Source organism: Drosophila yakuba, chromosome 3L (assembly GCF_016746365.2).
Source record: "Drosophila yakuba strain Tai18E2 chromosome 3L, Prin_Dyak_Tai18E2_2.1, whole genome shotgun sequence".
Classification (NCBI taxonomy): domain Eukaryota; kingdom Metazoa; phylum Arthropoda; class Insecta; order Diptera; family Drosophilidae; genus Drosophila; species Drosophila yakuba.
In genome coordinates this window covers 14,142,957-14,154,520 of record NC_052529.2, presented here as the reverse complement: position 1 = coordinate 14,154,520, position 11,564 = coordinate 14,142,957, and the positions used below count along the sequence as shown (strand labels likewise).

Below are 11,564 nucleotides of genomic sequence, written 5' to 3'. Positions count from 1 at the left end.
AGTGTTGCGACAAGCGATCCCTTGCCAAAATAGTTCGATCATCGACGATGCTCTGCAACATAGCATCGGAATTATTCGGTTCCGAGATTGATTAAAATTTCTCACCTGGCCGTGTTTTGTGCTTCATCTAGTAACAGCTACCGAGTGTGATGTTTGCATTGAAGAACTACGTCACCGAAAACAAAGATGTATAGCTCATAAGTCTGATAGCTGAATACGAAAAAGCAATATATTCTAAATCAAACCACAAGGTAATTTTTTGTTTTATTTTTCATTAAGAACTAATGCCTTACCTTTGTCTGCATGGGTACGTTTCACCATTGATATACAAGTTTACCATTCTCCAAAATCTTTTCAATTCTCTACTAAATGTAAAATTAATCGCTTTAGAATATGTTAGATACCAAAATCAAATCAATAAATGAATGTAAATAAGTAAATATACTACTTCCCAATATCTGTTATAATACAAACAATAAAAGCAAGTATGCCTATCAAAGTCAAGGTTATACATTGATATAGAAACTGTTCGGAATCCCATCTATTACTACTATCAAACCTCCACACTTTTGGCCTTCCAAACAGATGTTCTGCTCTTGTGTTTTTTGACACGCCACCAGCTACTTGCATCCAATGGTGTGGCATATAAATGCGCCACCAGAGAGGCTTAGAGTTATTAAGTGTTGGACCATTTAGACAATATCAACTATGAAGTACTTTGTGATCTATGCTCTGGCTGCCATCCTTCTCTTTCAGTCCGCATCGGCATTCAAGCGGCGAGTGATCTTTGTGGTACCACCCCCCACAACATCCACAACGGAAGCCACGTCCTCCTCGTCCACAACGGAATCGTCATCCTCCACGTCCAGCACGACCACCACAACTGTAGCTCCTACCGTGGTTTACCAGGTGGTCTACTGTTCCTGGAAGAACAACTGGTGTCGTCCTGCCTCGAACACCGTCAGGAATTGCAAGTGGGGCATTTGCAAGTTCAATGGATAAAATTCAATAAAAAACGTTTAGCGCTTGCTTAGCACAAATCTCTTGGGTTTTTTTATTTGAAAGTCTGGCTTGGTCAAAAAAGAGACTTGCTGGAACGGTTTCATTCTTAACTTGATACTGGGAAAACCACACGGATCTGACCCGATGCAATATAAGGCTCATATGAAAGCGTTAGCAAAAATAATAATCCATACTAGTCTTAGTGGCTAACTAAATTCGATCCATGCAAATCATCACCGAATAGGATTAAAGCTTAATGGGTTAGCGCTAGGATACAAAGTAGAGGCTTGGTTTGGATTAGTTAGATGGTTATGGGTAAGTTGATGTGGGTGAAACAATACTTGTCCCTATAGAAGGGTGCTTACTGATTAAACTAATTCTATACTAGGGTTAAACAATGCGTACTAAACTTAACTTAGGATATGCATGTGTGATGGACAAAAGCTTCATTAGATTGAAGATTTTTAGGATTTTCATTTTTGCACAATGCGGCATAGATTTATTAAGACATTTTTCGATGGTAACTAACAAAAGTTTAGTTTAATTTTTAATTTGGCAACCGAAAATAACTGAAAACAGAATGTGTTCAGATCGTTTACAAAAATGTATATTTTATGTATATAGCACATCAGCAGAGCTGAAGTTTATAATTTTCTTTAGGATACAAAAGGTATAGTTATATACTGTGCACCTCATGAAATTACAAGAATGATAATTTTTTGTTTCGGGTCTAGTAATAGCAAAATATAAACAGGTCATTAACCTTCTGGTCTAAGTATCTGATGAGTCAATGTATATTGCTATCGTTTATTTTTTTGTATTTGTATATATATGCGATAATAATAGATAATATTGTAAGTTCGATTTATAACACGTTTCTCAATACTCGTTATCAGTTACTATCAATTTTAGTTTGGTTTCATTCGTTCTTTTTTTGTGGTTTAGTGGCCACTGAGCAGATCTTATTGTATATTCTTTATTTAATAATATTTATTCGATTTGCTTGCTTGCTTTGCCGCTTCACTCCGTGCGTCAACAAAAAATAACGTTCGTAGAATTTTTGCTTCGCTTTACAAAAATATACAGTTATTATCAATTCATTATCGTTATTTCTCGCTTAAATCTTTTCTTTCTCTTCCCCTAAATCGTTTGTTTTATTATGGTTCGTAAGGCAAAGTTCGTGTTGATGTATTTGTTCTATATATAGATGTATGCTGTTTTGGGAGTGCGTTATTGTTTTACAAGTCGCCAAGTTCTCTATTTCTGTATCGTTCAACTAAATGCATAATTTGTCGTAATATTAATTCATAATCATAGTTGCTAGTGCCTTGAACTCACTAGGCATGATGAGCTTCTATGCTGGGATGACAAACACAAAAATAGAGCTAAACACAAAGTACAAAAAGAGTAGACTATTTTACGGATAACATGGAAATTCGGTACAGGCGGGGGCATACAATCGGCGGTGGAGAAAGTGATCAGCTCTCAGCGCCTAACAATGCTGGAAGGTCGCGGCAGACCGCTCCGCTTTATTTGCGAGGGTGGTCGTAATCCCGAGGGCTTCGGTAGGCCGGTCGCTCCTGTGGTCACCTGGGTCAGCTTAGAGGTGAGCGCCTGCATGTCGAAGGTGTGCTGTGGATTCTGTTGAGGAACATTGCCGCCATTAACGGGTATACCGGAGTCCTTGTGGCCATAGAGACTGCCGCGCGAAGAGGCTGAGGAGAGGCTCTGAAATAAATAGCGTCAAGCCAAGCTTGTACTTGATCGTTCACCAAACAAATCTTGTATTGACTAACCTCAGGAGTATCTGCCTCTGGAGCCGTCTTGACACTCAGACTGTAATATCCAGACGAAGGACGCGCTAGACCATTTGCTCCTGCTCGTTTCCCAGCAAGGCCAGGAGCACGCAGCCCGCTAACCAATTTGGGCACCTTAAATACAGCGGAGTCGTCCTGGAAAAGCAAAAATATATGAGTGAAACAGGGCGATAATAGAAAAATTTCTGTAACTTACCTCTTGGGCTTGAGCTGGTCCACGCAATCCGCTCATTAGTTTGCTGGGCTGCGCACTCGGACGCCGCAGTCCACCGCCCAAACTGGGTCTTGGCAGGGCTCCAGCGCCAGCGCCACTCATCGTGGAGGACAAGTTGTGGAACGATTTGGATTTAATACCCATAGGACTTTTCAGCTCCCCGTTACCGGTGGCCGGCACTGTAACAGTAGTCGGCAAAGCAGCAGCTGGAGTGGCGTTCAATCCCGCTCCGGCGGAAGTTGCTTTGCTCACTGTAGTAAATTTTTGCAGACCACTGATGTAACGAGGCCTGGACAAGGAACGCGGTTGTGGAAGGGTCGACGCAGGCGCTGGCTCGGCTGGTAAAGGCGCTTCCTGCTGTAGCGGACGTCGTTGGATAAGGGTCTTCTCCTTGGGTTTTTTGTAGGTCAGATAGTTACTCGCACTAGCCTCTGCGTTGTTGCTAAATGCTGTGCTCTGATCTCGACGAGAAAGGCGACCCGGTGGCGAACCCTGTCGCTGTTCCTCCTCGTACCGTACATCTTCTACTAATTGCTTTTGCTCGTCCTCGAGTTGCTGTGGTTCATCGTCTATACAAGGCACAATAATCTCCTGCTGCAGTCGCATGTCCTTCGAAATCTTAATGGTCTTGAAGCGATCGCGATCCCGCTCTCTTCGCTCCGGCAGCTTATAGCTTGACGGATCAGTCTCTGCTGCCACCTGGGACTTGGGAGGCTCTTCCGCTGGCTCGGGATCAGGATCTGGTACAGGCTGCTCCACTTGTGGCAAATCTCTACGCTGGACGATGAATGAGGCAGAGTTGGTGCTGGTTGAACTTCCATTGCTGCCGTGCATTGCACTAAGGTTCACATCATCGTAGAGACGACTTCGACGACTAAGCAGGCGTTCGCCACCACCGCCGCTGCTGTTGCTGCTGGAGTGGCTCTGGTTTAGAACTGGGGTGTCGACCTTCTCGGCTGCCGACTGCAGCAATTCTTCTTCACGCTCCTCCGCCTCCGGCTCATCTCTGTGGAAGCGCCGTTTGATGGTGTCTAGGGACTTTTGCATCTTGAGTTGCTCCTTGTTTAGCGTATTCACCTTGCCTAGCTCGGCAAGCATGTTCTCGAATTGCTCTTCGTCGCCCTGCTGAGCCAGCATCTCCACTTCCGCCTCGGCCAAGTCCATGACGCATTGCATTTGTCTGTGCTGTTCAGACATTTGAAGGTTGTAAGTGCCATCCAGCGGCTGTTCGATCTGCTCCAAGAGCTCCATGGTGTCCAGCACGAACTTCTCGCCGTTGAACGGAGCTGTCTTTGCCACGGGTTCGAAGGTGTTATTTAATCGCCCTGGTGCTGTGGCAGTAGGTTTTTGCGGTGTGGCGCCAACAATTGGGGACAGGTTCATATCTCCCCGTCCCTTTAGGGTAGGTGTATAACCTGCCTTGTTATTATTGTTGTTATTGTGGTAGTAGTGGGAGCGTATGTTTGTTGTAAGAGGCGTGGAGGATTCCATGGTAAGCAGGGCCAGTTTCCTGTCTATATTTTCGGGCGTTTCACATCGACCTTCAGGAGTATTGCAAGCGTCGGTAAAGGTAGTGTTCATTTGCCGACCTGTTAGCACCTGGGTTTCGTCCGCTGCAGCAGCACAGGCGGTGGGTCTCTTAAACGTCGCATTTCCATCGACTGGCAGAGACTCCGATTCTGACTGCAGGGCAGAAGTTGTAAGGCTATCCACGAGGTTAAAAGTGGTGTCGCCGATCATCTCCTCCCCCAAAATCATGGTGCGCTGTAAGGCGGGACAAATTGGCGGCATCACAGCGGGGATCGTTCGATCTGCGGCCAGGGGTATAGACATACTGTCTGTGCTGTTGTCCATAGTGCTGCAGCCGGAAGCGGTTTTGCTCAATGTCAACGATATTTCGTCGATTTGCCCGATGTGCGAGTCTTTGATAAGGGTTCCATCGTCCTCACACATGGTCAGCGACTCCAGCGCCTTGCGATCCCGAATCATGTCACTGAGCGTATATCCGCCTATGCCGCCCATTCCCATGTTATCATTTGTCTGGTTTGTTAGCGTTGTGGTAAGGTTTGGATCCTGCTCAAGACCAATTGTGGATTGAAGGAAGTTTAAGTTTGTAAAGTCTGCCGAGGTGATTAGCGAGTTGTTCATCCGTTCAGTGTTCATGGAGGAGCATATGGAAGACGGCGGTGAGGTGTCTTGCAGGAAGGATTTGTGCATATTTGTCGTGACAAGACCGCCAATTTCCAACTGGAGCATTGCTGGGGTACCCGAGACCGCTCCGGTTCCAACACCGCTGTCATTTCCCGCTCCATTTTGGCTCTGAGAAAATAAGGTACGGTAATTATAAAAAAGGATTCTCTATTGCTCATTTCTACTTACGAAATCCAGATTCCGACGCTTTGGGCGGGTAAAGGTTTTCGAATTGTTCTTGAAGGCTTTCGTAAAATATAAAAGTTTTAAAATAAATTAGATCCTTGAGTTTCGCACTCGTTAATGTAATGAAAAATAATGTATGGTGTCTTAACCTATTTGTGCTAGGTTCCTAAAAGCTATTTGTTTGTATTTCTTGGTTATAATTAAAAATCATCGCCTCCAATCAGGACATCCTCATTAATCACCAGTTCAAAATTATCCTCATCGGATAATAAGGTGTCCTCGATCTCCTCTTCTAAACAATTTGTCGTGTTACTCAATGAACCAATGGCTACTAGTGGTGGCATATCCTTGAAGCTCTCACTGGGAAGATGGTCCATCTCGGAAACCGAAAGGCTCATTTCTTGCACTGCCTGATTAAGAGGATCCAGATCGTTGGCTAAAAGGGGGCTAGAAACTTTTATTTTCTCTTCAGCCGTTGTTTTGGTAGGCAAGTTCTTTATGACTGGGACTGCAGGTTTATTTATTTTTTCTACCGACGCCTCGGTATTTAACTTCTTAATTTCTGGTTTAAATTTGATGGTTTCTCTCCGCTCCGGATAAATCGAAGTTATGCACAGCATATCGTTGGTTATCAGCCAGCCTGGGCTATTGAGAGTCCGCAACACAAATGTGCGCTGAAAGCGTCGCGGTTCCCAATTATCAGAGGATATTTCCTTAAAGTAACCTGTCAACGTAAAGATGCGTAGACTAGACGTAAACACCTGAATGTCCAGCCCGACATTCTGAACGTCTGTGATCATCAAAGGCAAGCGAAATAAAGCAAGAATCAGTCCAGCACTGCCGACTTGTAGCTTGGCGGTTTGCGCAAATGAGGATTGCTGGCGCTTCTGGTTTCTGTTGTACATGTTGTAGGCGTAGACATAGTCCAGTTTCAGCGGCACGCTAAGCGAGAACATGGCCTGTTCGTCGTAGTAATCCTTAAGTTTGAAACGCTGTTCGGTTTCGTCAAAGATTTTGTAGTACGAACTTATGAAGCGTTGGCAAAACATTAAACCATTAGTCCCACCGCTTTGCAGTCGTTGAAACTTCGGAAGCTCATCAACCACTATTGTATTTTCCTCTGAATGTACGCAGCCATGAACATTTTTCAACTGGGGCAACATATTTCGAATGGCATCCACGCTTAGCTTGGCCAAACCATTGCCTGCCAAGAAGATGGTCTTGCAACTCAGCTTGTTGAGGTAATTGAGTTCTCCCAAATCTTGAATCCTGTTTGCGCTTATGTCCAAGCGCTCTAGGCTGGCAAAACTTTGGCAAATCCCAGCAAAGGCTTTCAGAGTGCACAAATAATTGTTGCTCAATACAATGCAGGTCACCTGGGGAAATATATGGCTTGCGAGAACAAGCACGCTTTCTAGCGTCTTGACCACATGCAGCGGACAAAAGTGCAGAGCCAACTCCGGACTAGCGTGAAACCTGGAGAGATCTAAGGTGCGTGAAGCGACTTCATAGCGTGATCTTATGGCCGCCTCAACGGCAGTTGTAAACCCTTCGGTTATCTGGGCATTCATTACTGAGTTAGGCAGACCGGGTGTGACACACACCTCGATTTTCTGGCACGTGTAAAGAACGGCTACTTCCGTTTGCAAGCGTTTCAGGCGATTGGCGATTAGCAGGTTGTCCACCAGAAATTGTCCACGTGCCATCTTGTCTTCCGGTCCGCTGCGCTTAAAGTTGAATATCTCCACCTTAATGGTCATCAGGACCCACTTAAGCGCCGTGATAATGGAATAATTGGAGACGCCGGCGCAGTTGGCGATGTCCACAGTGAACCAGCCGGTTACGGTGGCCAGGCGGTGCTCCTCTCCGCTGGAAGAGATCGTGTCCAGCACAGACCCCATCTGCTCTTCATTTCCAATCAGCTTCTGCACATACGCTCGAATTTGCCTTTTTTCATTCAGATTTTTTCGCAGATCGGCAAGCTGCGACTGTGAATTCACGTGCGCCTTAAGGTTTACGCCCAGGCGGCTGGCCGGCTCGTTCGATTTGATACTGACTAAGATGCGCATCGTGAAGTTTTTACGAAACTACTAGAATGACAAATTTGGTGGAAAAAATAAACTCCGCCGTAGTTAAATGCAGTGCACACTACTACTACTCTCCGCAGATTTACCGTTCTTTCGGTGTTGTTAAAGAGTCAAAAGACCTGATGTTTTGCAACACTTGCAAGGCTTGTAATGCAAAAGCACTGGGTGCTTTCAGCACACCATTTGTTATTTTACAGTTACAATCGGTGAAGTTTCAATGAAAATATTACTAATGCTAATACTAATGTTGCTGAAAATGCACAGCGCTTTTATATTCAGATAACAAAATTCAAATATGTTTATCAACTACAATATGTTTTAGTTTTCTTACTTCTGCTTCTACTATTACTATTGCTCATTAAATCTCTTCTGTATATTATTCCAAAAGTTTTTAAATATATATCTGTACTAAAATATTACTAATATTTTGAGCAGAAATCTGTTAAAAAATAATTTTTTTAAATTTTATACCAGCAATGTGAACCGAATTTTTAGCAATGACCGAAATTCTGGCATTGGAAAATCATTAGAAAGAGCTCAGCATGACAGCATTTCGCTCGCATTAAATCACGCAATCGATTTTTGATCCTCGTCTTCAGTTTGGTGGTAATTATTTATTTAAAGTGATTTGCGTTTTCGCTCGATTGACTTTCGCTGGCTGGGCAGGAAGTAAATTGGATTTATATAATAATGTTTGCATATAATGCGAGATTCTTGCCGTATTAGCATAGCCAGTTTTTTTCCTTCATTATTTTTGTCGTACCACGCACAGCTGTTTGCAATGGGAGCGCGTGTGTGTGTGTGTAAGTGTGCCTTTGAGACTTGATTAATTACCGTAACAATAACATTGGCGCTGCTGCCAATTATGGCAATCGGCCACTTTAAAAGACAGCGGTACCTACTGGCCAAGTAATGCTGCCCACATGCGACTTGAACTTTGTCAACGTAGCCGCCAGTTTAACCCAAATTTGATTTAGAAAGCGCAACTGCATGAAGTGCTGCACATGTGTGTATGTTTGTGTGCGAGTGGGTGCATCGGTATGCGTGGAAAAGGCTTACCCTCGTTGTTGTACTGCAAGTGCAATTGTTGCAACGGCGGCTGATTGTTCGTCTTCCACTGCTGCAATATGTTGGAGACATCATCGTGGGTCTTATCCGCCAGAAATCTGCCAAGGAGTACCAGGCATATGAGTATTTATAGCATCGATGCCTCTGCCTGTGAAGTGCCAGCAGCAGCAGCAGCAACAACACAGGAACAGAAACAGAAACAACAGGAATGCATCACTCACATATATGAATCATCCTTCAGTGCCTCATCGATGTCCAGGATATCCATGTCCAACGATGACTGAATCTTTATGCTTAGCTTAAAAACACTTGATGAAGACCTAAATCATTGCCAGAGAAGACAACAAAAAGGCCTTCGCTCGCTTGCCTGTTTGACCAATACAAGATACTAATTTTGCTCAAAGCTGTTAGAGATGAGCGATATCTGCGAGTCCGTGACGAGTCACTGTTATTTTTAAGCCGATGAGTCACTGTAGTGACTGTGAAAGCGAAAGTGAAAGTGAGCAATTGCAGCTGATGGAAATGTTAAAAAATTTGAACTTGGACAAATATATATATTAAAATAATAATATTAAATACTATTGTTATACTTTAATAAACCTATTTTATTATCTTTCGTTAAAAATTATATGTTAAACACAAGTTCTTATAATACAGACTGAATATAATCATCAGCTTATACATGATTTTTCAATTATTTATATGTTGATTTTAATTTTTTCTCCAAATAACATATATTCATTAACTATAGTTTAACATACAATTTAGATTTTTTTTAGCATGATAGTATCTTTCCTATCGACATCACTGATTTAAAGACCACAGAACTGTTCCCAGTCACAGTTACTCACACGACGTTATATGATTTGCGATATGAAACCTTATCAACTATCGGGTAATCATCAAAATCAGCTGACAACTCTGTTCGAATACGTTCACATTGACTACTTGGCAGGAAGGCAAGTGCCCAACATTTGTTGATTCTTTTCAAAATCCGGCCCTTGGGTTGGGAGATCAACGAGAAAGATGGATAGATCAGCAGTTGCCAGCCTGGGAAAGAACTGCCGAGCCTGTGCCGAACACTCATCCATACTGGTGGATCTCTTCTCCACGGAGATCTCTGATCCCCCCATTTGGGAAATGTTGAACTCAATTCTGCCGGAAATCTGTCGCGTGAAACGGGATGAAATGCCGCAGAAGATCTGTCCTACCTGCCTGGTGGCTGCTCAAAATGCCTTCCACTTCAGGCACAAGTGTGAGCAGAGTTTCCAGTTCTTTTCCCAGCTCCTCCAGCTCGACAAATCTAACTCAAATCCGAGTAGATCCCGTTGCAAAAGAGGGGATAGGAATCCATTAATAGCCTTCGAGGTGGTCGGTTGCGAGGATCCTCTGGCCACAAATGCATCTGGAATGGATACTAATCGCCTTGATGTAAAGACTGATGTTGATGAGCCAACCGATACTGTAGCAACGAATGGTCAGGAGAGTGAACCGTTGCAAGAAGTTTTTGAAAGTAGGTCCAATCGATGTCATCCACTTTCACAAGAACTCCCATTGTATTGCTACCATCTATTCTAGAACTGGCTCGTTCTAAGCTTTATTTTGAATTTATTTTTTAGTCACGATGAGCGATATTAAAACGGAAGATGGAATATCCATTCAGGAGACATTTGAAGATGCCTTCGAAGATGATAGTGAAAATAATAATGACAGCGAAGAGGAGGATTCAGATCAATGGACAGCTGGTTCAACGGAAGACCATGATGAACTCTGGATTCCCGGCAATGGTGATCGCAAAACGGTTGGTGGCAATAATCAATCACTGCTGTGCACCGAGTGTGGAGAGAGTTACTCGACGCAAAAGGCGTTGGCAAGGCACGTTGCTAAGCATAAGGAGCAAGGTGATACACAAAAGCCGCACCTATGCGACTTCTGCGGTCGGGGATTCCGTACCAACGCCCAGCTAACGACCCATAGGCGCCGTCATACCGGAGAGCGTCCTTTTAAATGCCCACTCTGCCCGAAAGCCTATACCCACGGTCCGACTCTCAAGTCGCATATGCACACCCACGACGAGGAAAAGGCTCACAGATGTCCGCAGTGCGAAAAGACCTTTTACACGAGAGGCAATCTGCGGGGCCATATACAGAGGCACACTGGCGAACGACCCTACAAGTGTCCCGACTGCCCACAGACCTTTGCCAAAAACTCTGGCCTTAAGTTGCACAGTCGGCTGCACAAGGAAGACCGACCCTATAAATGTGAGTTGTGCGGCAAGGGATTTGTGCAGAACCAGCATTTGATCACCCATTTGCGGGTCCACAACGGGGATCGCCAGTTCAAGTGTCCCGACTGCGATAAGTCATTCTTCGAGAAATCAAACATGATGAAACATCAGCGCACCCATTCGGGTATAAAGCCATTTAAATGTGAGGAGTGCGGCCAAGCCTTCTCGCACAACCATCACCTGAAGAGTCATCTACGCATCCATACTGGGGAAAAGCCCTACAAATGTGACCAGTGCGGCAAGGGGTTCAGTGCGAACCAGTCTCTGATGAAGCATACCCTTTGGCACGTGGATAATAATGATCGGCCATTCAAATGTTCTCAGTGCCCCAAAGCCTATGATACTCAGCAAAGCTTACGGGGTCACGAGAAGACGCATAAAAATCCGGATGAGCCAAAAACTCTGCACCAATGCCCGCACTGTGACGTAAGGTTTGCTTTAAAAAAGACCCTCGACAAGCATATCACAAGCCACAAGATTCGACCCCACCCATGCCCGCAATGTCCAGAAGGGTTTTTCTCCCAGAAGAGCTTAAAAAAGCACCTGCGATTTCACAACCTGACGTAATAATACAATATCATACTTGTAGTATGTACTATAGTAAAGTACTATAAGAACATTAGATTTAGTTTTAATAAGTGTAAAGTAGAAATAACTATTGAATTTGTGTAAGGAAATCATTAAATTTGAACCATCTGATGTTACCAAAAATC

The 11,564-nt window shown here is 44.0% G+C and overlaps 4 protein-coding genes across 4 annotated transcripts; 2 read left to right on the top strand and 2 right to left on the bottom strand.

Moving 5' to 3' along the window:
- Window positions 1-96: 96 nt before the first annotated feature.
- LOC6534054 lies at window positions 97-1,040 on the top strand. Its single transcript, XM_002094704.4, has one exon. It carries the CDS (start codon window positions 709-711, stop codon window positions 1,000-1,002), a length of 294 nt encoding a protein of 97 aa, XP_002094740.1. The 5' UTR covers window positions 97-708; the 3' UTR covers window positions 1,003-1,040.
- Window positions 1,041-1,472: 432 nt separating this feature from the next.
- On the bottom strand, window positions 1,473-8,957 carry LOC6534053. Its single transcript, XM_002094703.4, has 6 exons — window positions 8,786-8,957; window positions 8,556-8,662; window positions 5,413-5,468; window positions 3,016-5,352; window positions 2,799-2,954; window positions 1,473-2,730 (listed from the first exon to the last, which is right to left on the bottom strand). Exons 1-6 carry the CDS (start codon window positions 8,830-8,832, stop codon window positions 2,488-2,490), a joined length of 2,946 nt encoding a protein of 981 aa, XP_002094739.2. The 5' UTR covers window positions 8,833-8,957; the 3' UTR covers window positions 1,473-2,487.
- On the bottom strand, window positions 5,465-7,641 carry LOC26535797 (nuclear RNA export factor 1). The gene has a single exon (XM_015194913.3). The coding sequence runs from the start codon at window positions 7,476-7,478 to the stop codon at window positions 5,610-5,612; it is 1,869 nt and encodes a 622-aa protein (XP_015050399.1). The 5' UTR covers window positions 7,479-7,641; the 3' UTR covers window positions 5,465-5,609.
- Window positions 8,958-9,545: 588 nt separating the features above from the next.
- On the top strand, window positions 9,546-11,562 carry LOC6534052 (zinc finger protein 660; the record flags this gene model as incomplete). Its single annotated transcript, XM_002094702.3, has 2 exons — window positions 9,546-10,077; window positions 10,184-11,562. Coding segments are annotated over 2 exons (1,767 nt in total), but the record flags the coding sequence as incomplete, so codon positions are not given.
- Between the last annotated feature and the right edge of the window lie 2 nt (window positions 11,563-11,564).

What these genes read in the sequence shown, in the direction of transcription:
- LOC6534053 (XM_002094703.4), bottom strand. Translation starts at nt 8,832, where the DNA reads ATGGATATCCTGGACATCGATGAGGCACTGAAGGATGATTCATATAT. An exon ending in CTTGCAGTACAACAACGAGG is followed by an intron (nt 5,469 to 8,555) that starts GTAAGCCTTTTC and finishes ATTTTACGAAAG; the next exon opens with CCTTCAAGAACAATTCGAAA. An exon ending in GACCAGCTCAAGCCCAAGAG is followed by an intron (nt 2,955 to 3,015) that starts GTAAGTTACAGA and finishes TTGCTTTTCCAG; the next exon opens with GACGACTCCGCTGTATTTAA.
- LOC26535797 (XM_015194913.3), bottom strand. Translation starts at nt 7,478, where the DNA reads ATGCGCATCTTAGTCAGTATCAAATCGAACGAGCCGGCCAGCCGCCTG.
- LOC6534054 (XM_002094704.4), top strand. Translation starts at nt 709, where the DNA reads ATGAAGTACTTTGTGATCTATGCTCTGGCTGCCATCCTTCTCTTTCAG.